This window comes from Falco naumanni, chromosome 3 (assembly GCF_017639655.2).
Source record: "Falco naumanni isolate bFalNau1 chromosome 3, bFalNau1.pat, whole genome shotgun sequence".
Taxonomy (NCBI): domain Eukaryota; kingdom Metazoa; phylum Chordata; class Aves; order Falconiformes; family Falconidae; genus Falco; species Falco naumanni.
The window spans coordinates 17,512,944-17,540,733 of NC_054056.1; the positions used below are offsets into that span (position 1 = coordinate 17,512,944).

General features: G+C 46.1%; 1 protein-coding gene across 6 annotated transcripts in view; it reads right to left on the bottom strand.

The window, feature by feature from the left end:
• The window catches only part of SAMD11 (sterile alpha motif domain containing 11), a 129,049-nt gene that overhangs the window by 62,488 nt on the left and 38,771 nt on the right, over window positions 1-27,790 (bottom strand). For all 6 annotated transcript variants that reach the window (XM_040586994.1, XM_040586996.1, XM_040586997.1 and 3 more), the window contains exon 4: window positions 17,214-17,264. In XM_040586994.1, coding sequence (XP_040442928.1) covers window positions 17,214-17,264 — 51 coding nt within the window. The remainder of the gene's footprint in view (window positions 1-17,213; window positions 17,265-27,790) is intronic.

Sequence of the window (27,790 nt, forward strand, 5' to 3'; positions counted from 1 at the left end):
CAGTAGCATAATATTATATTTTAAAAAACGGATTAGAGAAGGGGGCTTGAGCAAGATACAGATCTCCTGAAAGGTCAAGGAGGAGACAAATAGCCTTCTGTAGGGCTGCAGGTTGCCATGGCAACGTGCAGTTTGCATGGGTTTTGGTAATTAACGGTTTGGGGACCCACAGTAATACAGGTATGTTTCCAAGCAGCAAGGGAACATGTTCTGAGGCATGACTGCCTGGGCACTTCCATCTCACGACAGCAGGTTTTGCTCTTGCAGCAAAATGAAGGGTAGAAAACAAGAGTATGTACTGTCAGCAACTCCAGGGGCACGTGGCTGGTTGGCCATGTACAGATTTGCCTTCAAACTGGGAAGTGACTCCACGTAACTGACCGTCTTGTAAGACCTTTCTTCTGCTATCTGGCTCAGGATGGTCAAAGCTCGGATCACAAGACATTTTTCAGTATTTCTGCTATTTTGGTGGGCAAAGTTTTAGGAAAGAACTTGTAGCACTACAAGATTTTTGAGTCTGAATGTCAAATCCAGTAGACATTTAACCTCGATACAGAACATTAAAATTCACCCTTGTCTGGTATCTGAACAGTGAATATAAACATGCCTAGTAAAGATAATCTCCTGATTATCCTGTTGCTCACTCTCTATTTGAATCCACCATCCTGTTTTTCCAACATCATACTTAGCAGCAGTGGAGAGGAGTACAAGGTTACAAATTCGGAGGATCTTGTGTGGCAAAGAAGTATGTGGTGACTGCTGATAAAGAAGTGAGATCCCATCTTCAGAAAGCTGTCCCTCCTACTAAGAAAGAAGGGAAAGGTAGCAGCTACCTAACAGCACTGTCGAACCCTCAAGGCCAACTCTGCAGCTTTGGGAACAGCTGCAAGTGGCACAGACCTCGTAATGAACCTGGCCTCATAAGGAAGACACTTCAACAAGGAGTAAAGCTGGCAGTGGTGATGCGTGCTTGTTTATGACTGTGCTCCACGTAGCATCGGAGAAGTAACCATCCCACCAAACATGCCATGTATCTATCCTGCCTTTTCCTTGTCCATTTACCCACTGGTCCTAGGCTTTTGCAAGCTGCTTTCCATCCAACAGGATTCCCACCCTGCCACAAGGCTGTGTCCTGCTGCCAAAAGCAACAGTAGGATAAGTGGCTGGGTATTATTATGAATTGGGCAATTTTCAAAACCTAATGAAGAGAGGGCACAGGAGCAACAGATCCATTTACTAGGAATGCAGGAAAGCTGTGATAAGGGTTTTGCCTAAGCCACAGGCAACTGAGCAAGCTCACTGGTACACCACAACTCGGGCCATGCATGCTGCAAGCAGCAACCACAGAGCTTTTAAGGACAAGTACAAATGGCTCCTTTACCTGCATGTAATATGAAATGAAATCTGCTCTCTAACAAAACGGCCATTTGACCTTGGAGGGTATTTCTGAAAACACTGGACACTTGACCTGTTACACTGGCAGCAAAAGAAAACTGCAGGGGAGCACAGCATAGAAGGCATATGCCACAGGTTCCATGCTAGGTGCAGGAAAAAACAAAACAAGTCTTTCTCATCCTCAAACCTCACATCCAAACCCAATGAACACCACTGTAGGACTCTGGGAGTACAGTCAGGACACCACAGATACAGATCAGAGCCGACAGTCTAAAATTCCCTGTCACAACCCAATGCTCTGATATAAGAAGACCGTTCTGCAAAGCAGCAATGAGATGTACTAATAACTAATGGCTGCAAAAATTACCACTGGAGGAAAAAATACATTGCTAATGTTCTCTATGAATGCTTTGATTGCTGCAGTGTCTATGTTTAATGGAACTAACTGGTCCTCTGTCTCTCCCAAAGCTGGTTGTTCTGATGAGACTTTCTGTAATGGCAGTATAATGGTCCACCAGTGGTCATTTGATAGCTGCAGTGCTTACAGGAAAAGGCACTCAAGGAGACAGACAGCCACATCAACTGGTGGAAACATCACCCAGACAGAAGGTGTCTATTTGGGACAAGATGTCACAACAATCCATTGACTCATCTGTGCAGTCCACAGCGAAGCACCTGCAGGACAACAGCTAAACCAGCAGGACTATCATTTCTGGCACACATTGCATGAGCAACGTCATCTAATCTAGTTAATGAGCCACAACCTGTGCTCAAGGAAGGAGAAGTCCATCATAGGAACTGCCACTGAACTGTCAGACTTGCTAACTGTCGCCATCCCTTGGGATGTATAAATGAATTAGGAGCAAGCCCTTCCAGGGACGCCGTGGTAATCAGACATGCAGCAATCCAGTGCGACCAGCTTCTGGGAATGATAATCTTTTCTTGAGCAACATCTGCACCATAATGCTCTGACTGGCACTGTTTGAAGCCAGCAGCTATTGCTCCAAGATCCCTTCTGGTCCTGTCTTGTCCCCTGGTCCTCCTGCTGACCAGCATTTGGACCCTCACTCCCGTCACCTCTCCTCAGTCTCAAATGGTCCCAGCAAACCAGTCCCTTACACCTGCTGAAAGCCCTCTTCCCAGCCTGGTTCTGGAGCCAGCCCTGCCAGCACATTCAGCATGCAGTGACTTACAGAGGGGACTAGACAAATGGAGCAGACACCTCAGTCTCTTGGCCCCTTAAGAGAGGGTAAGCAGAGAGGTGCTGACAAATGCCTGGGCTGCCCTGCCCCTGTACGGCACCAGCGTGCAGACATACCGCCCTTGGGATCCTCCAGAGGTGGCAGCTTCCAGCAATTGTTAACCCAAGCCGGATTCAGACTGGGAGCAATGCCTTTTAAATGTATTTCATTTACAGACATTAGCAGCAACTGCATCTTTAACAAGGAGAAGGATGAGGAGACTAATGGATGGAGACAATTAACCAAAATATAAATCAGTGTCAGAGTCTCTGCAGTTAGCAGAGGCAGCCAGGCGCCCGCAGGGTCTGGTGATTCTTGCAACATGCTGCTCACAGTGACTGCAAAGAGTGATTGCAAAGAGAGGGAAGGAGAGGGGAAGGAGAAAATTTGGTCAAAATGTAAATAATTTTCAATAGTGGCTGCCTCCCTGTTTGCTGCAGCCCTCTCCAAACGAGGAGGCAACAGTAACCTCACTACAAAGGCTGCCCCGTCCTCCCCGCAGGGTGAGCCAGAACGCATGCCTCCTACCGTCTATCCTGCTGCAGGCAGGGCTTGCTCCACCCGTGCTCTGAGCTGCAAGATCACACACAGTAACCTTTCAGTGCTTGGTATCAGGCATAAAAAAGTGCAGGTCACTCTGCAAAGGCGGTATTTCACCTGTGGTGCAGCACCACTCAGCAGTACCCAAAAAAGGCTGCTCCAATGGTTAGGATACTTAGCACAGGTTGGAAACTCATGCTGTCGTTGTTTTGCTCCAGTTTCCTGCCCAGACTTCGCTGGCATGTCGGTTTAACCACTTCGTGCTGCTGTTCTCCATACACATGGGGATGCACAGGGGCACTGTGTGAGTGAGAGGCATTAGACACTAAGAGGCAACCTGGTACTTCACAGCAGGAAGTTCCAGATGCACCTGAGATAAAAAAAGAGGGAGTGATATTCTCAGTAGACACAAAGTTACAGAGATTCAGAGACTGCAAGACAGTTCACTGAGAAAATGGTGAATTAATCTAGCACTGGACCAGACAGGATAAGTCTTTTCATAATAATTAATCAAATCAAAGGCAAACTGGGAAAACCCAGTCAAAAATGTATGACTGTCTTTGAAGGGATGCAAAGCAGGAGATTGATGCCAGGTTTGGAGAAGATAAGAGACTCAGAAAAGTAGCATGGGAGGAAATAAAACCAGAAAATATTTCTTTTTAAATATGTTTCACTGGCTCTCCATCCCCTTAACGATCACACAGTAAGTGCAGGGATTATATTAAATTTTACTGATCAATACAGTTGCCATAAAACTGTCCCGACCCTCGGTCCCTCCCTACAATAAAGAAAAAAAAATCCAATATGCAAAAAGAGGAATGTCAGAGCTTGCAGGGGATAAGATGCAAGGACATTGATTAAAGCCAGGGAAAGTGGGAGATCAACACAGGTGTGTGCCCATGCATCCTTCACGCAGACCCTCCTGTGTCACTGAGGAATACGCATGAGGTTTCTTTTCCTTCTCATTCCCAGCCTGACCGGACGCAAGTTCAAGAGTGTATTCCAATGGTACCTCCAGCTCAAGTAACAGATTCACAGACTCCGTTTACTCGGCAGTGACTTCCTTCTACGCACTGTACGCACCCATGCCAGCCAGGCCCAAGCACCTTGCCTGGCCAGGTCGATATGCCAGGAACGACAGAGACTTTGCGGCTCCAAGGAGATGGCAATATTGCCAGAACCTGCAGAAGCACAAGTGACTTTTTCTTCTCTGTTGACCTCCTCTCCCCACCATCTCCTCAAAAGACAAGTTCCTGGTGTTGTGAGGATGAGACCAGTGTCACAGTCAGACTGTTGTCAGTTACTGGCTGCTCACGGCTGGGATGGCTGTACTGTTTGTGGGGTGAAAAGCTGGGTGGCTGGCCAAGCCCAGCTAGTGGTGGTGAGCGGAGTTATATCCCACTGGCACCAGGCACACAGGGTGCTCCCCAGGGCTCCACGCTGGGGCCAGCCCCGTTTAATGTCTTTAATCAATGATCTGGATGAGGGGGTTGAGTGCACCCTCATTAAGTTGGCAGGTGACACCAAGCTGGGTGGGAGTGCTGAGCAGCAGGAGGGCAGGAGGCTCTGCAGAGGGGTCTGGGCAGGCTGGACTGATGGGACAAGGCCAGTTGTGTGAGGTTCAACAAGGTTCCATGCCAGGTCCTGCACTTGGGTCACAACAGCCCCATGCAGCGCTACGGGCTTGGGGAAGAGTGGCTGGAAAGCTGCCTGCGGGAAAGGACCTGGGGGTGCTGGTCAACAGCTGGCTGAACATGAGCCAGCAGTGTGCCAGCAAGGTGGCCAACAGCATCCTGGCTTCTGTCAGAAACAGCGTGGCCAGCAGGACCAGGGCAGTGACCATCCCCCCATACTTGGCATTGGTGGGGCCACAGCTCGAATCCTGGGTTCAGGTCTGAGTCCCCCGCTGCAAGGGGACACTGAGGGGCTGGAGCGTGTCCAGAGCCGGGCAGGGGCTGGGGCATGGGGCTGACGGGGCGCAGCTGGGGAGAGTCAGTCTGGAGAGGAGGGGGCTCGGGGGGACCTTCTCGCTCTCCACAGCTGCCTGACAGGAGGGTGTAGCGAGGTGGGGTCGGTCCCTTCTCCCAGGTAACAAGCGACAGGAGAAGAGGAAACGGCCTCGAGTTGCACCAGGGCAGGTTTCGATTGGGGATTAGGAGAAAATTCACTGAAAGGGTGTCCAGCACGGAACAGGCTGCCCAGGGAAGCGGTGGAGTCGCCATCCCTGGAGGTATTTAAAATACTTGTAGATGTGGCGCTTAGGGACGTGGTTTAGTGGTGGACTTGGCAGTTCCGGGTTAACAGTTGGACTCAATGATCTTAAAGGTTTTTTTCCAATCTAAACAATTCTATGATTTAGCAACAAGCAGTCAGTGTGAGTGTGTTGCTCAGGGCTACCCAAACTGGAGCACACGCCCAGGGACAGGACGAGCATGTAAATCAGTTGGTGACTGTGTGAAGGGAATAATGAGCTTTTTATGGAAGCCATTAAAAGCAAAACCCAGATTGGTCTATAAATACTGTTGCATCATTACAGCTCTGAGAAACCACCTTATGTAACAGCACAACTATGTGAAGTCAGGACTGGTATAAAATAACCACTCAAAGGCTCTCGTAGTTTTTAGTTAGCATTTTTTCAAACCCCAAACAAAACTAATAACCAATTTCCAGAGAAACATGTGTAATGCAGCTCAGCCCTTGAAAAAAATCCACCTTCTGTCTCCCTACCATGCACAGGTAAATTTGGGGCTCATTAAAAGGACCCAGAAAGACAGACATGACCTGGGGATCACTGGCTGTTGTGCTGCCGCAAGAGAAATACCTGACCGCAGCTCCCACGTGAAATGCCACCAATATCACTCCTTTTCCCTTATCCTGCAATGCCCAGCCTCTGTGGGCCATTTAATCACAGATTCATTGATTTTAAGCCCCAGAAAGGACCATTATATCTACCTCGTCTGACCTCCTGCACAGAATCTGTCAGAAAATCACCCTATTGTACTCCCAGTTAACAGTGGCAGCTCAGAGTGAAAAAAATGTGTGATCTGTGTCTCTGCCCACCAAGACGCAAATAGAGACCCTCCATCTCAGAACCCCAACCACACTGAATTGAGTGCTATGGGAGTAAAATAATCTGCTCATTCCCAAGAGCTGATGAATCCTCTCAGCTTCTTCCTTACTAGCATGTAAACCTTCCCACCCAGACGAAAAAAAGTACATTTCAAAAGATGACCGCTCTGACTCCCTGCTGCATGCACAGCATCAAATCAGTGCAGGATTAACCACCTTCCAGCCTGGCAAAGCTGAGAGTCATCTTGGGATAAGAAATTCTGCAAAATAACTTTCTCCTCAGCATGTCTTGGTTCACTCTGGCATGGCCTTTGAGCAGACAGGCAAGGTCACTGACTGTGACACTCCCAGGCAGTAAAACTAGGGTCACTGAGTCAGCAGAAACAGAGAAGGGATGTGGATCAGGGAAAGCTCGCAGCTCAGACCGATCAAGGGCTCTTCCCCTCCTCCCTCACTCCTGCTTATCACCTTGCACACAGCTCAAAACATCCAGCAACATCTCCCTAATCACACAGAGCACAGCCAATACCTCTCGTCTCAGGTCGACGGTGGACAGAACAGCCAGAGCAGGGTAAGACCTAAAGCTGGGCACAGGAGGATTTGGGTCAAGGATCTGAAGGCTCTGATCAGGTGACTAATAAAGAAGTGGATGGGGCTGGGGGTGGTGCAAGGGGGGGCAGCAGAGTTTGTTTCACTGTTAAACAATAGGCGGCATGACCCACTGACAGGCTGTGTCACTTTTCCATCAGAGATAGGCAGATAAGCCCCAGACAAAGAAGCTGGATGCAAGCAAGCGTATGTATGTGCAGCTCTGAAGAGCAGAGGGGTTGCCGCCTTCCTCCAGACCACTCTGTGCCTTACTGCCTCTCCCCATCCCACTCGTCACACTCCCCGACCTCTCTGGCACAATCTGGGCAGCCTTAGCTGCTCCAACCTGCCACTTCATGAACTGCAATTTGGCAAACTGCTGGGAGGCAAGCTACGTTATGATGCACTTTCTGGCTCCCTCTCCTTATTCCCAAGTTCATTTCTAACTTCTCTATCTGCTGCAAAAACCTAGACCACTCACCTACCTGGCAACTGACATTTGTAGCCAGCGATGTGTTCAACAGCACTTTCACACGCTCAATCCAGTGCAGACTGGCCCTGTTGTTCAGGAACCCAGCTTAGGGCCCAGTAAAGCTAATGGAAAGACCCCCAGCTACCTCCCCCGCCACAGCAGTAAGCTGTACCCTGCCAGGATTTTGCACTCTAGACAGAAGCAGAAGCATGACTTCCAGCAGGCAAAGCTCAGGGCACAGCTGCCCCTCATTCCTTGGCCTTCTTGGTTATATCTTTATTGCTCAGTCTTTTGGTTGCCTTTTAAAACTTCATCATTGATAAAAAACCCCTCTCAGTCACTCTCTGTCCTTCTTAGACATCAGTCTTGATAGACCTTTTTTTTTTTACCAATTTACCAACATCCCACTTCTACCTCTTGAGCATCTCCACCTTCTGACAAGATGCCACCCATCAGACACAGGCAAAAAGGGAAGGAAAGGGAAAAAATGAGGAAAGGGTAAAGAGGAACAAGGGAGGGGTAAACAAGTTTGACCAACTGGAGGGAGCTGAGAGGCCTGAAAATCCCAACCCCAACTATGGGCCATACAGCCCTAATTCTCCCTGCAGACTTATCTTGAAAAAAAAAGTATAAAAATAATCTTGCAATGTCCCAAGCAAAATGCTCATAAAATTTCATTAATACTCATGACAGTTCATAAAAATGATCAGTAGAGCTGGCAACTCCAAAATTAGGTGTAAAGATGTTTTTATTCTAATCCTGCTCTGTCATTCAGTTCTGCAAGACCATAAATAAAAATAAGACGGAACTAACACCACATTGATGCTGGACTGGAGGTGGAAGAGATAAAGCACTGAGATGAAGTGTAAACCCGGTCTATCACTGCTGGCACCTTATTCCGAGAGTCGGTTTTGACATGTGCCCATCTGCTAAGGTGCCACAAAAGCACTTGACAAAGGGGATGCCCACGCATTTTAGCCTCAGATTTCCCCTCTTGTCTACAATAATGCAGATAGGGCTTCTGAGTTTGGAAAACTCTCAGACAGGCCTAATGCATCTTGAATCCTGCACTTCCACCACAGTTGTAATGTTGGGAGCCAAAAAGCTTACTGTGCTGCCGGATAAAGGAGCACAGGGACTTGAGAAAAGGAGGAGCTCACAAAGCCTAAGAAATTATGAGAGCCTGAACCCAAGTAAGGTAGGGAAAACCTTAAACACAGTCAGTCACTTTACAACTCCTCCATCACCAGCAGGATACACCGGCCCTCCAGATGAGACACCTCACCCAGACTTGTAAATAGTACAGGGATTACAAAAGTATGGTGTAAGCACTGTGCGAGACCATCACTGGGAAGGTACAGCTCCCGGGAAGCACCTTTCCCCTGTGATGCTTGCATTGCTGCGGTCTTCTGAGGCAAAAACCATGAAGATCTTGTGCTGTCTTCCTCTCATAAGGACATGGAACCCAGTACCCCAAGGTGGCAAGAAGCCTGAAGGTTAGTTACAGACTTTTCTCCCACCTGCCGTTCTTTCTTAGTGCAAAAGTGCAGCACCCGGTTACACACAACTAGTCCCTTGAAAACATCTTTCACTTCTGCCTTCCACGCACACATTTGTTGGGCAGCAACCCAACACAAATTCACTGGAGTCCAGAAAGATTTTCCATAACAGTCCATCTTCATCAGTTCATCTGCCACAACCACTGCAAGTGTCTGTACGTTTTTTCCCTGAACATCCATCAAGCCCATGCTATTGATCACCCACCCCTCTCCCCGAGCACAGGCTGAAGCTCACCTTGGCCACTAACAAAGGAAGTTTCACTAGGAGAATAATGAAGGCAACCATGGCAAACAGAAATGCAGTTGGAGGGTGGGGCATTGCATACTTTTAACACCCCCTTATTGTGGGTCAAGTGCATTTCACGAATACCTAAAACCGTCTGCATTCTGCTCTTCCCTGCCTCCTCACTATACAGACCGTGTGAGTCAGCCTCCAGCACTCCCTGCCTCATGAACTCCTGCAGCTCACATTGGATCCCTCCCTCACCCTAGAGCTTCGGGGTCTCTTTGTTTTCCCTTCCATCACTTCCCAGTGGCTTAGTGTGTTCCCATGTGTTGTGGTTTAACCGAAACCAGGACACCATGCACATTTATAAACCCTTCTTCCAGTTCCCTGGTTCGTCCGTAACACCAACCTAATCATCCCTGCTTACCCCAAATTTCCCCAAGTTCCAAGGTCTCCCACACTGGATCTCCAAACTCGTCCCTTAAAAAGCACTTCTGGAACTCTGTTCCTTGTCAGAATCCAAGTCACACCCACAGCCTCACTCTCTGAGCTAAGCAGCTGCTCCTGCTGCATGCGTGCAGTGCAGGGAAGAGCCAAACAATTCCTCTCTGCCTGCAGCACCAGGCAGCCTGGAGGTCCTGATTTTTCTCCTGACAGGTTTTTTGGCACATTTGATTTGCACCACAACCAATGGGCTTGTCCTGCTGACATGCAGAGCGTTCCATGAAGTTTTGGACTTGTCTAGATGCCGCGTTCCAATGTGCCTCGGTAACAGAATGTTTTGCTCAGCCAATAAAAAGAATGTGTTGCTGACACGCAGCTAGTGCGCCTAACGGATATAAGGTCTCTTTAAATCTCCCAGATTCTTCTCATTTTCTCAATTCATTAAGACACTTGCTTTGAACTGATGAAATATTAAAATACCCAAATGAGCGATTTTGAATGGGCGATAGGGTATAGGTTTAGACAATGGACAGTGGGAACCGATGAGCTACAACAATCACTCACATATCCAATCTATTAAGGACAAGACAGACATATTCACAGTAGGGTGTGAAAAGGGAGGTCAGAAAACCTTCTATTCCAGAAACACGCCCTTCAAGCTTTGATCCAACATACCATCTAAAAGCAGAAGGATACGATTCTCTTTTTGATCGCTATATGCAGCTGAAATACATCAAGAATGCCTCCCCAAAGCTGCAGCCAAGCTTATGCATATCTCAATAATATACCAGGGTCTTAAGATGCCCTCACATGCCCGGTTTATCCAGAGTCCTTTCAGCTGCCCTACAAAAGGTCCATTACACTCCCCCTCCCATGATAGATACCCTAGAGATGACAACACGCTGGGGATAAATACGAAGAACACTACTCTTGAATAAACATCCCCTCTTTTCTTGTAGGTATCTAATAGCTTTTCTCACCTATCTTATTTGAAATATAATTCTATTCTTCTAGATTTAAAATGAAAGCTAAACCTAGTTTATCAGCTACCTACTCTGCTCTATCACTTCTCTGAATCCCTGCTAGTACACAAATGGTCTCCTTTCCCCAACCCCAAATGAAGCTTCCTGGGAATGAATATATGAGCAAAAAGTACTGCTAATGAAATAATAATGAAATAATTTTTTCAGATCAAATAATACTTTTCAGCAAACCAATAGTTACTCATTTTTTCCTCCCTGTTCATCCACTCTTCTCTACAACTATGTTTGCTCCAGAATCTGCATCAATAAGGCATAGATAAGGCTTTGTTTGCCTTTATCCCTACAGGAAAGGGAGAAGCAAAAGCTACCTGTAAACTCTGCTCTGCATGCGTCCTTGCAAATCCCCAGCCTAACTAACACACCCACGTGGGCCATGGGGAACATCCTGCCAGCAGCTTCTGTGGAGTCCAGGAATACACACAGTGTCTATGGCTAAATTTCATCAGTGCCTTCCAGCAAGGTGGTATCAAGAATGACTGACTTTGCTTCCTGCCAGTAGCAGTCTTTTGTGTGTGGGGGTGTGTTTAGATCCACAAATAAAAGGAAATATTATACTCTACAGCATAGAGCCAGGTCTGTCCTGTTGCCACCTGAAGTCCCCCAAAAAGCAGCTGACGGAACCTCGCAGCTCCTCCTGTTTTATCTCAGCATCTATGCTTTCGAACTTCATATGGATGCTTCGTGGCTGATGAAACGCAAGCAAACCAAAAGTTGCTTACAGGGTTTTTTTCTACGGAACTGGAGGCTTAGCTCCCTAGCTGAACATTCCCAAATGCTCTTCATTCAGACACAGAACGTTCTTGTTAATGTCTATCAACTGTGTGGATTTGCTGTGTATTTACTTTACTTCTCTTCTCCCAGTTAAACAAAAGAACACATCCATTTACTAGCTGGGCAACTATTGTCCATAATCAAACAGGTATGTCACTGTTTGATGAACAAACTGAGTTCACCCATCTGGAAAGTCTTTTCCTTTAACATATTGTCTCCACACAGCCATGCCTTGACTGCCAACAACAGTGGCATTAGCCAAGAGCTTTCTTCTATTTATTGGCTTTGCCTTCAGGAAGCATGTCCTGGTTCACTGGTTTAACAGTTACAAAGGTGAGAGCTCTTTGTATATGCCGCCAAGATGAGGATTAAAACATTTCCTTAAGCAGTCTATGTCCCAAAGCCACAGCAGAAATAATCTGGAAGGACTGTATTCAGCCTCATGTGAAGTAAGTGTCCTCCTCATACCAGTCCAGGAGTCACAGTTAATGCATTCTGCTGTATTTCACTGGGATCTTTTTTAAGCTTTCTGTACTATACAGTCAAGAGTCAGCTTCACAGTTGTCCTCCAAAGTCATCATGAGTTATGGAAACAGCTCTGCAGGTCTATATACAGTATCTCATCAGTCTTCTCTGCCCTGACTTAAGTCAGATGGGCAAATTCTGACTCCTTCTGTTTAGTTTAGCTCACTATCAGCTTTTTCAACTGGCGCTGCTGCTTCAGCCCTGCTGTGCATTGGTGTCGAGGCAGGAATCAGTGCCTGACAGAAGGGCAAAGGCAGGCCCCCTTTTGAAGGCACTCTTGTCCCTCTGCCACGGTCTGATTTTTCTGTTCTAAGTTAAGAGGCACTTATCTGACAAATACCAGCTCTTTTAGCAGCAGATGCTAAAGACTGCAGGGCATTAAGGGATCGCATCCAGCTTCCAGCTGCTAAAAACTTCTTGTGACCTTTTAGTACCTACTTCAGGTCTCCTAGATTAAAAGGCAAAAGCTTACTAGGATAAATAAATAAATAAATAGATAGATAGACAACCCAGAAGCCATCCTATATCAATCCTTAAAGGGCAGAGCAGCAGGATGCTCTGGCACTTGATAACCTTACCTGTACCACACAGCAATACTTTGTGCTGAGTCAGGATCAGCCTTGACATGTTCAAAACCATCTACTTTTCAATACTCCTCTCCTGCTTTCCTTTTCTCTCCCTGCGTGTCTTTCCAAAGGAATGCGCTAAATCAGTGAATTTCCCTTTAGTTTGCTTCTCCTGTCCCATTTCCCATGTATTTTTCATCTGCTTCTTCCACTTGGCCTCATTTGTTTCATGCCCTCTTCTTGACTAACCTGTTTCATTCCTCCTTAAATACAGTTTTCTAAAAAGCGTGCCGCTGTACCACGTAGACCAAACACATTCATGTAACAATCCAGTAAAAGCACTGCAGTTTAAACTTGGTTCTGGCTGAGCAAGGGTTTATACCAGGGTTAAATCAATGTGGAAAGGCCAACTAAGTATGTTAAGAGTCAGATTTCAACAGATACATACACAGGCTCTTGGCCAAAGTCTGTCTGCTTAAAATACATTCTAATATGGTTCATGCCCATTCAGAAAGGCTGGTTACACACCACTGTAATCTTTGTTTAAATTGTGGTTGTTAAATGCATTTTATTTGCTCTGGGCAAATGATGCTTCTGTTTCTTTACATGTCCTTATGCAGCCTTCATGTGACATGCACCTAGATAAAATTGCCCCCTGGGAGGCCCAATAAGCTTGGAGTGTCCCCTCAAGTGGATTTTTTTCTTATGGCAGTAAAGAGACTCTCTTGCATGCTCCTGCCTCTGTCCTTTGTCACTGTTTTATGCCTGCACCAGCACAGGACTTTGAACATAGAAATGCTACCTTGGATAGTCTTCAGCTTGCTTACCATGGAACCAAAAGCTAAAGCATGTACCTGGACGTCAAGATGCCCAGATCAATTCTCCGCTATGCTCCTTGTCTTTGTACCCAGCTTTAACCAAATCACATACCACCTTCTTTCCTACCAGTCAGGCCATCTTTAACAAGGGCAGCAGTAAACAACTCTGGAAACAGAAATGGTTTAATTGCACTGACAGCCTCTTGAAATTCTCAGGTGGGCAAGATGTTTATTCCATACCCAGCTGCATCACTGCATGGCATTAACATGCACCACCTCTTATCTATTTGTCACTCACCTCCCCGAAGTTCCCTCAATACATCAAGTGGCAACAAATAGAAGAAAGATCCTTTTCCTCCCTGGAACTCCTTTCTATTCCACAATTTATTTTCATGAGATACCTCAACTTCAGAAAGGTAATCCTGCCCGTGGTGCTGAGCAACTGTGACTCATGCTTAAATCTATGGGAGCAGAGAGCAGGCATCTTGTGGCAGAGACCAGGCTTTAACCTTGTGTTCACTATTTCAAAATAACAACTTTAACACATTCCAGCAAATTATTCCAGGAACAGTATGTTCATCCAGGAACAGAAATTCTACCTTAAAAAGGAAATTTTAAAGGAAGACTAGTTGTAAACAAAATCTCAAACCTGCATGAACTTCAAAGGTTAAAAGGAAAGGGAGCAAAGCACCTGGCATGAGAAGGAGAGATCCTAATCTCCCCTTTCAGGACAATTCCCCTATCTTGAGCTGTTGGTTCTTTGCATATAGAATGATTTGTACCAGGTTAAATGTCTTTTTATCCAGGGCAATGCAGGCAGAAATTCTAAGGTGGCTCAAGCCAATGAATCCAGGTATCCTCTGACAACTTGGAAAGGAAGATCAAAGGCAAACTTATGACAAAGAGGCAGGTAAATTACGATGGCAGTTCTCAGACCTGCTTGATTTAAAGTAGCATGGTGACTGTGTATGCATGCAGGTGTAGTGCATCATAATGATTTCCTGGCATGGGTTTGGGATGACCTGTGTTAACTGCCATGGGCTGAATTTGCAGGTCACTGACAACAAAGGTCAGTTAAACCTTTTTGCCATCCCATGATGTATTTTAGATACGCCAGATGTCTTACAGAATGGTGTGGCAATTTAGGTTGCTTAAACATACAACCTTTTTCTGTACTGACATATAAGCACACAAATTACTTTCTTTCCCACACAGTGTAACACATTGTTCTCTTCTGAACTAGCGGGATGGGCACAATTTTTTTATATTTGGGACTAACTGTTTAATCTCCAAAAGCAAAACTTCTGTTCCCAGGAGGAACTACCAATGTTTCTGCCAGGACAGAGCTAAACTGAAGGGAACAAACACTTAAGCCAAGGAAGCCCAAGAACTGTACTTGTTGAAATAAAAAATCAGACCATTATTTTATTCTATACATTGCAAGTTCAGATATTTATTTTTTTTAAAACAGGAATTCTAAAGGTGTTTGCACCCTTTACTTGCTATTGTGCAGAATCGTTGTTCACGTGGCTATTAATTAAGGCTTGTGTCAGCACTTCCATTACAAACCTCGGCCTTTTAGGAGTTTATAACGCAGTCATAAAACCCTGCTCTAGGCTGAAATCATGGAAGGAATCCATTCTTTTGTGTTTTAGAGTCCCAAAAGCTTACAGCAACAAACCAGGGATTTTATTCTAAAGGCTGCCATACAAAAAACTTCAGCTGTTTTTTACAGAGTGCTGTGTGAGATATGCCTTCTCGACTGGCTTCTAGATGCTTACAGACAGGGTGGGGTTTATGTATTCTTAACACTGTAAATTTTAGGACTTACTGGGTTTTACATGTCAGGGCCAAAGTCTGCGCTTACTTAAACACCAGTGAATACCTCTGCCCTCACTTGTTCCCTAATGGAGTATGAATCGGTACTGATTTGCCACCCTTCACTCCCCACTGCCTCCGCTGAGCCTCATGGCAACACCAAGACTTAACTCATACTCTAGTACTCAATTAAATACAGATGGACTTGTCCCTCCAGGTGCAAAGTTTAGGCTATAACCTTCACACACCAATGCTGCCAACGGAACAGTCCAAATTATTGGCGGAGTGGGTGTGTGTGAATGGGTTAAAATGCCAGAGCACATCTGTCCTTCACTTCTCTGCTGCCCGCTTTCACTCTTGTGCCACAGGGGTTTTTGGGAGCACACAGAACAGGGGCAGAACTTGTTAGCACTGCATTTGAAGGGCATGTGATGGTGATGGAAGTAATTTCTAATACTCCCTGATTCTGTCAGTGATGCATCAGTCCTGCAGATACAACAGAAATGTCCACATCAGCCGCAGCACTGATAGGTATGTCTCCCTAAAGCTCTTAAACAATATTCTCTTGAGCAAACGCTGTATTTGCTGCACCGAGTCTTACACACGTTAAGCCTTGTCATAAAAGTCATCAGCTAAAATTATTTGCACTCCCTTGTCCAGACAATCTGATGTCTCTGGAGTATGAATAATTTCTTGAAACGTTCGTGAAGTACCTAGTGTGCAGTGGACACTTCCACAAGTATAGTAGCAGCAGCTGTAGTAGCAATAATAGCAACAGTAATGTTTTCCTACCATTTATAAATATTTAACTGAACAGGAAGTTTACATAAAGCATCAGAAACTACCTAGCAAAACAAAAGTTATTAGTGGGCTGCTATTTGCAAGCAGATCCAATGGGCCAGATCCTGATTCCTATAGTACGCATTTATGTATAAAGCACCTGCAGAATCAGATTCTGAACTGTTCTGCACCCTATCTAGTTCCTTCTATATTCCCCAAAAAGTTTCACAGCTGCACAGATCAATTTTTCTTGTTCTAGAAAACAAGCAGTACCTGCCAGGCTCTACTATTTCACTCCGATGTGGCAATTCAGTATAAAAGAGAAATTTCAAAATTCCAGTTTTTCTAGTACAGAGGCAAATTTCTGCAGTTCTGTTTTTAAAGGATTAGGTAAGTTTATGACTACTAGCAACACATACAGAAAATACACTATGCTCAGGATACCAACTGACCCAGAGGTCACAAAGGACTATTCATGTTTGTAACTGGGTACCTTCAGTTTATGAATTTCCACCTTCTTAGGTTATCTGTTACTGCAGGAAACCAGACTCCAAAACTAATATACCAGACAGGTTTTGCAATCCTTCTCTTCTCACAATTCAGACTTCTATGTCATTCCTTTTATTTATTCTTTGTAAAACACTTGTAATTTTCTGAATGTCAACTTTTTCCTGAGCTGACTTGTGAATACTCTTGCACTGCATGTTTGCAGCTGTAGTTCAACCCATTCATGCTTCACATTGCAAAATGCAGAGTCCTATTGGCTCCAAGACTTCATACTTCAGCACCTACATGCATAAGTTTTTGCAGGACCAGGGTGTCTCAGTGGAATCGTATTATATAAAGCATCTGTCATCCAGCGATTTCTTGTCCTTTACAGTCACAGGCCCACCTTTTAAGGTAGCACTGCTTTAAGCTGGCTAAGCATAACACTGCAACTCCTGAGCAGTTCAGGAGCGTAAGTCAGTTTGGCCTTTAACGAGCCTTTTGAGCAAAGGAACACTTTTGCAAATGAGATGCATACTCCCATGTCTGTCATGTCAGGAAACAGATCTGGGCCACCCCAACCCTGCATTCTTCCAAGAAGGGACCAGAGTAAACATATCAAAAGCAACAACAGGCTTTCTTTACATGTCGACTCAAGTCTCTCTTCCACCATAACAGAGACTCCTCCCCTCCCCTCCCAACTTTCCCCAAAATAAAAAGAAAAGAAGGAGAGAAAGAAGAACAAAGGAGGAAGAAAAAAGCCACAGCACTAACAGTTAGAAATGTTCATTCACATCTAACAGCATCCATATGCCAGTAACATACCGTAAACTCTTAGCCTACCATACAAAGAAGGTGCCCCAAAATGGTACCTGCAAGAGGTCTCTCGGAAGGAGATGTTTAAATCCCAGTGGGTGTGTATCCTGTTAACAAACAAACAGAGAGGTCAATGGCACATGCTGAACACTGCATCTCTTGCCACTTAAAAGATCTGCTCCATCATGACAACCCCCCCCACGGTCCTCAAACTCCCTCTTCCTAGCTCTCAACCACAACCTCCTGAGCTGAGTGTGGGATGCTGGGATGGGCCACACTGCATGCATGTCGCAGTCCTAAGCGTCCACAGCAGGACTCGCTGCTGGAAGTGAGACCTGCAGGTGAGCTGGACAGCAGTGAGAGAACCTCTCCTTGCTGCATGCAGTCTCCCTAATGAGTGTAGGGACTGCAGGATGTTGCCCCAACTAACAGGACACGTTCAGAGGAAGCAGAAAGAACTAAGCAGTGACATTTTATGAAGAAAACCCAAATATGTCTGTACTGTATTCCCTCCTCCACACCTGCCACAGCTGTAAATAATTAGCCATTTCCCACCTCGGAAATTAACGTCACATATGCTGTCACTCTGCCCACTGACAAGCAGGAACAGCAGATTCTAGATGAACAATATCCTAAATTAAGACAGAGCAACCAAGGGCATTGGGGTTTCGTTGGGGTTTTTTTCCTCCCCTTGCTATGAGACAGCATCTACACCAATCCAGACGGCTAAGGCAATGCTTGACCTTATGTGGTCTGGTGTCTCCACTTGATACCAGGGAACACTGATCTCCCCCGCTACCCAAAGGAGGTCTGTGACCACCACTGTTTCTCCATGTCAGTGTGATTGATGAGAAACCCAGCCATTTGAGACCAAACTGGCAAGCAAGCCCGTATCCTTGCACAAATGCACTCCTACATCTCTCAGCACCTGCCAGTGAACATGCTCGTTCCTTAGCTGTGCGTATACATCAGCTCCTGCAGATGTACATTCCCAAAAGCATTAAACATAAGTGGCTGCAAATATCACAAGTATCAGAGGCCAAATGCATTTTTGTGCATTTTGTGTATCCCTACAGCACTCCTGCCTCTGTCCTCAACTAGAAAAAGCAATAGTGTGTAGCTGAAGACCACCTGACTGCAGAAAAAGCCTAATCTAAAACCTGCTGAATTAAGAGCGAGCCCTTCTTCCAATCTCAATGTGCTTTGAATTGGGCCTGAAAACACTTAAGCATGACCAGTGAAGTCAATGGGGCTTAACTCAGGTTTGAGCGTCTGTTTAAGTGCTTTCCTGAACGGCTGCCCCTGCTTCAGCCTAGTTCAGAAATCAACTGAAAACAAATCTTAGCACGGAAATAATTTCACATCCAAGACATGCCGCTGCTGCAAGTTTTACTAATGTGATAGCACGCGTTTTGCACTCTTCCTGCAAGTCTGGCTCAGAAAAGCAGCCTGGTTGCACTCTCAGTAGTTCTTTTAGGGGATTGTTAGATTTTAGTAGATATTAACTTCCACTGATAAAGCTATGCTCAGAACTGTACTTAGTAGTTCCACATGTACCTCATTTTTCCTATTCTTCTTCTTCCTCATATGTAGCAGTTTAGAAAACCTGTCCCAGCTTCCCAGCTTCCCCACATTTTATTTGCAAACAGAGATGGGATAGGCACTTCCCAGCTACTGAGCTTACAGCAGTAACAGTTGTTCTTCTAAGTTAAAATTCAGACATTTGAAAACTTTCTGCTAAAGACAGGCCAAATTGGGGCATTGAGTAATATTCCCATGAACTGTAGTTTGGTCAAACTCTGGGACACGTTTGGGCTCTCCAGGTAAGCTGACCTGAATGCAAAGTTCAAAGCAAATTTAAGGCAGCCAAAGCCCTTACTGCCCAGAAGGGTCTGGCCTGCTCACAAGGGAGCACGGGGTGGTTAAGCCTAGCTGCTTCCTAGAGTACAAGATTTCCTCCACGCACAAAACATTTACAAACCCCCTTTAACTCCAGCTCTGCACCTTGTGCTGTGCAGATCAGATCCTGGCAGCTGCAGAGTGGAAGTGGGGAGAGCTCCAGGTGCCAGACAGCAATGAACACCGTGGGACCAGCTGGAAAACAAACTGCAGCTCTGGAACGGAACCCTACTTCTCTGTCCATAAAACATTCTTCAGTGCCCTCAAAAAAACTGAAAGGGTTTGGCCCTGAGCTGTATGTAGATTCAGCACCATGTTTGACTGATTAAAACTCCGTGATCCCATTCCCAATAAAAAAAAAAAAAATCAATTCTGAAAACCTATGTTTAAGGTAAGGTGCCCCATAGGCCTCTGAAAGCAACATGCACTTCCCCCAGGCAGTGTTCAGAGCCTAACAGGGGGCCACAGCCCACTCTGCAGCACGTACGTGCTCCCGTTACACCGCCGCGTGCGCTCGGCCGGGATGACGGAGCCTGTGCAGCTGGCACACACAGACCCACAGCGGCACAGCATCCCGCTCTGCCACACCACCAGCCATCCTGCCTCACCCTAACACTCAGCTACCTACCCGCCTCTCATTTCCGCGGATGCTCTGCTCTGGAGCTCACAATGTTGTATGTCATTATAACATGTTACAACACTACCCAGGCAGGTAAAAAGCATTATTCACACTGGACTTTCAAAGCAGGGCTGCAACGCTCCTTTTACTTGTGCAGCTGACACACCTCACTCAGAAGCTCCCATCCACAGCGCCATCACTTCCAGCTCTCTGGCTCAGATCCTGAGACTGCACAACCTGTACCGTAACAGGAGGGTCCACATCCCACCCAAATGCCAAAGAAGCAGGCGGGCTCCTCCCAGCTTTGGCACTGCCCAAGGGGGCACAAGGACGGAGGGTGAGATGATTTGCTCACGCAGCCAAGGGAGCTGGCAGCAGAGCAGGAGCTTGCCCGGGCTCCCGGCTCTCTCTTGGGGTTTAGTCTCCAAGTTAAACTCTCAGCCTTCCATACGTTTTAACTTCTTGTGGTCTGTTGTAGCTACTGACATGGGCAGACTGCAGGTAGTGCTCCTGAGCACTGGGCAAAGGCAAGTCTCATAATGAGACTGAGCACAGCTAAACTTCAAAGTGTAAGAACACTGCATCAGAGTTGTAAGTAGGGGGGAGGGAAAACCTCATACCAAAGGAATAGCTCAGATCCACATAGAGGCAGACATAGCTATCTGCTGAGATGGATAATTAAACACTCATATTTAGACAAATGAATAGGTGAGAATGAAATTAAATTCTAATTATCTTTTTTGGGGTGGGAGGGGAGAGCGATAGGGAGCAGAACCAAGCACTCATTCCACATCTCTGTGCCGTTATCACCAATTAGATTTCTGAGGCTAATGTACATCTTGCTTTAAAGGGTTATTCATCCAATTGAAATCAAATTACTAAAAATTTGCAAACTATCAGCTACACAAGCCTGTCCTTGGGTTGTATAAAAAGTGGTGAGCAGGAGCCAGTCCCTAACAAATTAGTAACAGAAACAGAAGGGGGGGGGGGAAGTAAAAACCACAGCCAGGCAAGCAAGGGTGCTACTGCTGCTACTGCCTCTCCCACCTCCTCACCCACCCAAGGTCTCAGACACAGTGTGATCAGTTAGCAAGTGTTTAATAAAAATGGCCAGGTGGGCCCCACAGGAATGGAAGATGGGCTCCCTGCACAGCTCCGTAAGCAGGGAGCGTGGGCTGAGGGGCACGCAAGCTGGGGGAGTAACAAACTACTGCATCAGGCACTTCAGCGAGCAGGGACAAGAATGTCAGGGTTTGGTCTGTGCAAAGACTGAAATTGCTTATACACGTATGTGAACCAAACTTTAACAGGAAGGACTTGAGGCTGTTGAAGGTATCTCTGGAGCCTGTACTGGAATGAGAATCCAGCACAGAAAAGAAAGTGACAGAGCTGGCAAAATAATAGAGAGCAGCTGGGACAGTTTTTATTTTTTAATGTTGGTTTTTTTCCTTCCCTGTAATTTCTTTTTTACCCTAGCAGTTCCTGCAAGCTTTCAGCACCACAGTGACAACCTGGAAGAGGCCAACAGAGCGAGTCAGGCATCCCCCTAACATCTTATCACTCCAGGGGCAGCAGCAACCTCATTCTGCAGCTGAGCTTCTGTGCTGTGGCCGACCTGCTTTCTGCTGCTCCCTTTGGCTCGCCCTGCGCTGCAGCATTCTCCAAACTAGCCAGCTGCAACAAGGTCTTTTACCATCACATACCAGCATACTCTTCATGCCAGTCCCTCTGCTGCCTTCTCCTAGTCTCTCCTCTTCCAGGGTGCGCTCTGTCTTCTCATGCTTCTTCCACTCTCTCTTCCTTGGCTGCTCCCTCTTCATTAGCTGCCCAACCCCTTACCAGAACCAGCCACAGCTGCACCTGATCTACATCAGCCAACCACCCCTACCACCACTCTCGTCCCTGCCCCTGAAGCCAGCCCACAGCTGTATATTTTATATATATATCTCAATAATAATTAACCCAGCTTTATTCCTCTCCAGCCCCACTGTCCCAAGTGCATGCTGCATAACCAATACACAGGCCATGTAAGTTGTAGAGAACACCGGGCAGCATCCAGCTATAGGAACAGGTCACGACTGCCACAAGGAGAACCCATCACAGCCCCATCTCTTACCCACAACTGTCCCTTTCTACTCCTATTTAATTATAAGACAAACACTTCCTTTGTCTGTACCTTTCTGCTTTTTGAGCACAGGCAAGGCCACAGAGAAGAGAAAAACACTGACAAGGTTTCTCCACAGCCTCTGATTTAGAAAAACACTGACAAGGTTTCTCCACAGCCTCTGATTTAGAAGACTGCAGTGAAAGGACAGTGTTGGCAAAAAGGTGAATTAAGGACTTCTGCTCAACTGGCACAGCCCACCACAGTCATTGGGAATTCAGTGGGTCAGGCCTTGGGTACCACCACCTTGCATGGAAAAGCCGAGCACTCAGGCACACAGTGAGGACCATGCAATGCAAATCACAGTGCTGCAGGTAAGCAGCTTGGGAAGGTCTATTTGCAGGTGGAATTATGCAGCCTGCTCAGCTGGATGGTCAGAGCTAGCTCCTCACTCCTCCCTACTCTTCGCATATATCACTGCATCAGCTTCCAGTCTCCCTATATCCACATCACGCTGTTTTCAGGGCAGCCAACATGAGGAAGCTTGTGCAAGCAATGAACAGGGCTAGGGTCCTCCAGGAATCCTCACACCTGATGGCTGGTAGAATGACCTTAAAATTGCAGCCAGACCGAGACTTGGACTTGGGGCACCGGTGTTATTCTCCACCATGGAACTGATGTTGCAAGGGTCATATACAAGGAGGTACAGAGAGCAGCCAAGACCCCTTGTGGGTCAAGATTTTATTTGCTTTCATTGTCACGCGTCACCTTTCCTTCTGGTCTCGTATCTCCTTCCTAGGCAAGAAGGGGTTTCTTGCTGTTCGTTCCATTTTGTCTTAGAGCATCCCTGAGAAGTAAGTAGACGTTTTCTCTCTCTCTCTCTGCCCCCCTTTAAATATATGTTCTCATTAGGTCAATGACTGCTTCCTGGCACTCTGGACCAAGTCCAGCCTCTGCTTCCCAGAGTGATCATTAATATATTTATTGAATATGGTGACTGTTATTGTGGTGCGTGGTTCAGAGAAAAAGAGGGAAGGGGCAAGGAAAGAGAAAGGAGAAAGAATAAAGGGTTGCAGAGGAAGGAAGAAGGGACTGACAGAAAATAATCAGTGAAAGCTGTGAAAGAAAAGTATCATAAAGCAGCAAAATATGCCACCAGCCACAAGAGGGGCCCTGCCTCCCTCCTTCTCTTGAGTCATGGCAATTAGCAGAAGGGCTGTCGAATCTAATCTGAGAGCCTGATTCACGGCTGGAGCCCAGAGCCCTGCAGAGTCATGTGTCTGGTCTCTCCTCAGTTGTCTGCTGCCTGGAAGAGCCTTGTCAGCTCAACTCAGACCCCAGACATGCTCTGGCTTCGGCAGCAGGTGAAAAGCAGTGTTGTTTGGCATGTCCTGCCTTGAAACTGAGCTCCACCAGGAGCAGGGATGTCATACGGCTCTTGTCCCAGGGCAGCACCAGGGTGGACTGTCTGGGAGCATTTCAGGAAGAGGCCGAGCAAGAGAAGGAAGGCACAGGGAACACTGTGCACACTGCACATCAGCTGGGAAGGCACTGGGACCTCATGGCTCTGTATTATAAGCAGGTGCATGTGACAGATATCATGGGGGGGTGCTCGGGTTTGATCTTCAATCAATTAGGGAGTCAAAGAGCAGCAGCCTTATGGGATATAAGAAATAGCTTTCCACTTAGAGAGGCAGGCAGTGGAAAGGCTGACAGCCACTAGCCATTAAGGCTTAGCGGAGGTCAGTAATTTCACTATTAGAAAATGGATGCTGAGTGAGGAGAATGCCGTAAAGCTGGTCTGTGAGGTGAGGAATGCTGAGGAACAGGGGAGAGCAACTTGCCTCTGTCTGGACTCTCCACACTCATGTGTGAATAGGTGCAAGGCGACACTGTTCCACCATTCCTTGTGTAAGCACCTTCATTTCAAATGCTGTCCTCTGGTTTGAAGTAACACTAATCCCATGCCAGGTGCTAGACACTGTGGTCATCCTGCTGACGCAGCCAGAAAAGCTTTGGAGGTGTGGTGGGGAGTGACAGAGAAAAAGGAGAAAGGACTTAAGGGCAGTATGAGATTCTCCAGAAATCTGCTTCTCGTTGCACAGATGCCCTGTTACAGGACAACTCTTGTTATTTCAAAATAACAATGTTCTGTCATTTTAAAATGGATTTTATTTCAGAGCAGTATTTGAAAGGAACCCAGCCCGTTGTGTGCTCTCATTGTACAATCAGCTCCTACTTTTGCTCCCAATCCTCTTTTTTTTTAACAAAAGAATTCTAAATTCATTTTTCCGTACATGTCCATTTGCACCTACCTATCTTGCCTACTTCTCAGTCCAGTGTACGTGTTTACTGATACTCCATAAAGGTTACTTCAGAGACAGGTCAGGTCAAAAACTCTTTACGATTTTAAACAGGTGCTCAAGTAATACCGCTTCATTATTAGCCATGCCATCACATTTTGCTGGGGACTTAGACAAAGCTCCATGTGAACGGTTCCCAACCTAAGACAAAGCTCTGTGTGAACAGGTCCCAACCTACCCTGTTAAATCTCAGATGCTATCATTACGTTTCCCCTCTTCTCTTTCCCTCCCCTCCCATACTAATGAAAACAGCCGTTCTTTAAAATTGAAATTAAATTCATGCACCCACAAGACAATGCTGGGTTTAAATCCAACATGTGAGGCTCTTACTGTTAAAGCTGAACCTTACTCTCTGGCTACACTGGCTTTCCTCTGTTTGGAGATTATTGGAATAACATAATGGTGATCCTCAAAGGCAGTTTGAACCTCAGTGTGAAAAAGCACACCGACTGTTCCTGAGGTAATGCATTCATCAGTGTTGGCTAGAATCTCCCAGTGAGTGTAAAGAAGTTAATGCTCCCCAAACTATTGCAGAGCAATGTAATTCGTAGTCTCAAACATCTGCATTTGCTTATTTTCTGTTTAGGATAAACCAGAGAGCAGTAACAAGAAAGCTTGCTGGCATAACTTTTAGTTTAGCTTTCTGGGGAGTGAGAAAGGAAAAAGCCTTCATGAAGCCAAAGTTTCTAACTGGAGTCTGCTGTACACAGTTCCTGTACCAGTTCAGCTATGCCAGTATTGTTACAACTAAAATAACCATACAGGTGACACAGGTGTAGCGGTATAAAAATGCCCTATACTAATTCTTTTCCCCAGATAGGAAAAGCTGTTTTCATAGCCAGACAACCGTTCTCACCAGGAGTCAGCACAATTTAACCAAACCACAGTAATTAAGGCAATGCAATTGTTGTATGTAGGCAATGCTGTAAAAGAGCAAGATTTTCAGGAACCTGAAATGTGATTGAAAGAAAAAGGATTTTCCTCTGCAGTGCTGTCCCAATAATCTTCAGAGCTGAGTGCTTACAGTCTGGGTATCAAGCTATGGTATCAAGCTCAGCAGATGCCTCTGGTTATATGAGACAAGATTTTAAGCCCTGTGTCTTCCAGACAGGAGGCATAACACAAAGGCTACTTAGCACACCCTGCAAAGCAGGCTAAAGAGGACTCAAGGGGTCTCAGTACAAGATGAAAACATTCACCTTTAAGCTTGGGTCACCTGGATTTCAAAGCAGATGAGCCAAGCTCACTTCAGTGTCAGGCTTGGCTCCCTTAACTTAATTACATATATGCAAGACAGCAAAGTCTTTGCAAGGACTTGGTCATGAAAAAAGTTGGCATGCACTGAAATACACTAACTTCTGTGGTCATTACAGGTCTCAGCTCCTTTCTAGGACTGCAAGAACATCATAAGGCAGGTTTTCTCTGCCTCAGACCTCCTCGGAAGGCCATCACCATGGGCAATTGCCTAAGATCACAGAGAAAATCACTGCCAAAGGCTAGGATGAAGGACTAGCTAAGAAACTAAGCTTCCAACTCCTACTCTAATCCCTAGAGTCTTCTCTTCACCAATGCCCAGACCTCAAAGCAGCAGAACGCCTTCTGCCAACGTTGGAAAGAAACAGTCAATACAAAGGAAATTGGAAATAAAAAGAAAAGGCAATCATGTTCAAGGCCACAATGCAACTGTTTATAATGGTAAATGCATGCAGATGTGCACGAGGGCCATCCAGGGGTACCAGAGGAAAACACTGGTTTGCTCAGGCCTTGACCTTGTTTTCCTACTATCACAGTTTAACCTATTTCTTCCTCTCAGTGGGAGACAATAAAACCTCAGCCCAATCCATCACCAACTGGGGAGGATACAACAGGTGAATTAAAAACAGAAAGCAGATGGGGCACTGTCTCTGCCAGGCCCCAGCTGTCATGTCTGCGAGCTGTCTAGCCTGTATGCGGCTGCTGCTGCTGCTCTCTGGAGCCAGCCCCATCACACCTTCCACCCCAGTCCCCGGGCCACTAATGGCACTGGGAAGAGAGCCAGAGCCTGCTCCCCCAGCCAGGCTGCGCAGGAGTGGGGTCAGGTCACTTTCCATTCATTGCTCTTTGGCGGGTGGAAACAGCCAGTCCTCCCCCGCCTTGGGACAGGAGGGTGCGGGACCCGTTTGTAAGGGCCAAAACTGCTTGGAAATGCTGGGGGATTCGAGCAGTCGATGTTCCCTGCCCCGACATCAAGCACTGAATTACGTGCCCTGTTTTTCTGCTATCACTGCACTCGCCAAGAGTGCTGCCTGGCCTGTTTGCTCCAGCTTTGCCCTTTTAGCTTTTCCCCCACAGAATGTATCAGAGCTCCCAGGAAAATGAAAAGAACTGCACAAAACCAACGAGAGCCTAACCTACCTGGTAAGAACTGTGGCTCTCCTCAAAGGAATCAAGACAAAGCTGAAACAAGAGACCTTCAGGCAAACTGATTGAAAAGTACTGAGAGCACAGAAATGGTAAGCTAGGGGACCACTGGCTAACAACTATTAAGTATTTTTTGTTCATTTCCTAATAAACAAGGCAAAGTAATTACAGTAATTAAAGATTCAAGATAAGAGCACTTTATATTTGGGGGGCCCAGCATATCAATTATACAGTTATCATGTTGTTCTCCCTCCTAATGAGACAATCTAGCACTGTAATTTTGCAGAATTAGAAGCATAATTAAAAGGGGCAGGAGAAGAAGGGCAGTTTACCAAAACTGATTAGGAGGGATCTCTCTCCTCTGTGGCTCCTGTGTACATGCACAGTGAAGATGCATTCCCCAAACACCTTTTCATTTCCAAGCGATAACCCTTGAACATGGCTGTTGGACAGCTGCAATGATAAACCCAGACTTTAATTACAGGTGTGTTTTATGAGAAGAGCTGGTTACTGTCTTGTCTCCCTACTTTCGAGCTCTCGGTTGCTGATGTACCAGCATCTGTTGGAAGGTAAGCGGGGAAAATAGCTTATCTACTCAGGAGCAAGAAACACATAAAACATAAGAAAAGCAATTACATGCCTTCGGTTTCCACTCCTCTGTTTTTATAGGGCTTGTCTTAGAATCTGAGTGATTTTATGCACCAGAGGAAGATGACAATCAAGATGAGTTGCAATGATATGCATGGGAGGCTGAGACATGGTGCCTTTAGGTATTTATTTTCCTGTAGTTACAGGTTTTCTAAACATCATATTTCTTCAGAGGGATGAGAGAACCCAAAATTTTGCAGCTGAGTATTATGGGCACTGAGACTACACATGACAGCCCAAGTGACAGTTGCCAGAATGTAACGCAAGACAATCCTTTCTCCTCTTCCTTTAAATCTGCATGATTCCAGGATGGATGTATATGGTACTGAGAAAGACACGGTGAAAATACGTTAAGTACTGTGGTAAGCCCCAGTATCTGAGTGACCCTTTGCCTACTGCAACTCCATTACTTCTAGTTTTAGATTACAGAGGCACTGAGGATCAGTGAGACATGGCTATGCTCTTTTGACACTTGTAATGAACATACATCCACCACCACTGCTGCTACCTCCTTGCCAAACTTTGTTCTCCAACATTAAACTATCCAGTTCATATGACATCAGAATTTGGGGACAACTGAAAGCAAAAGGCAGGACTTCA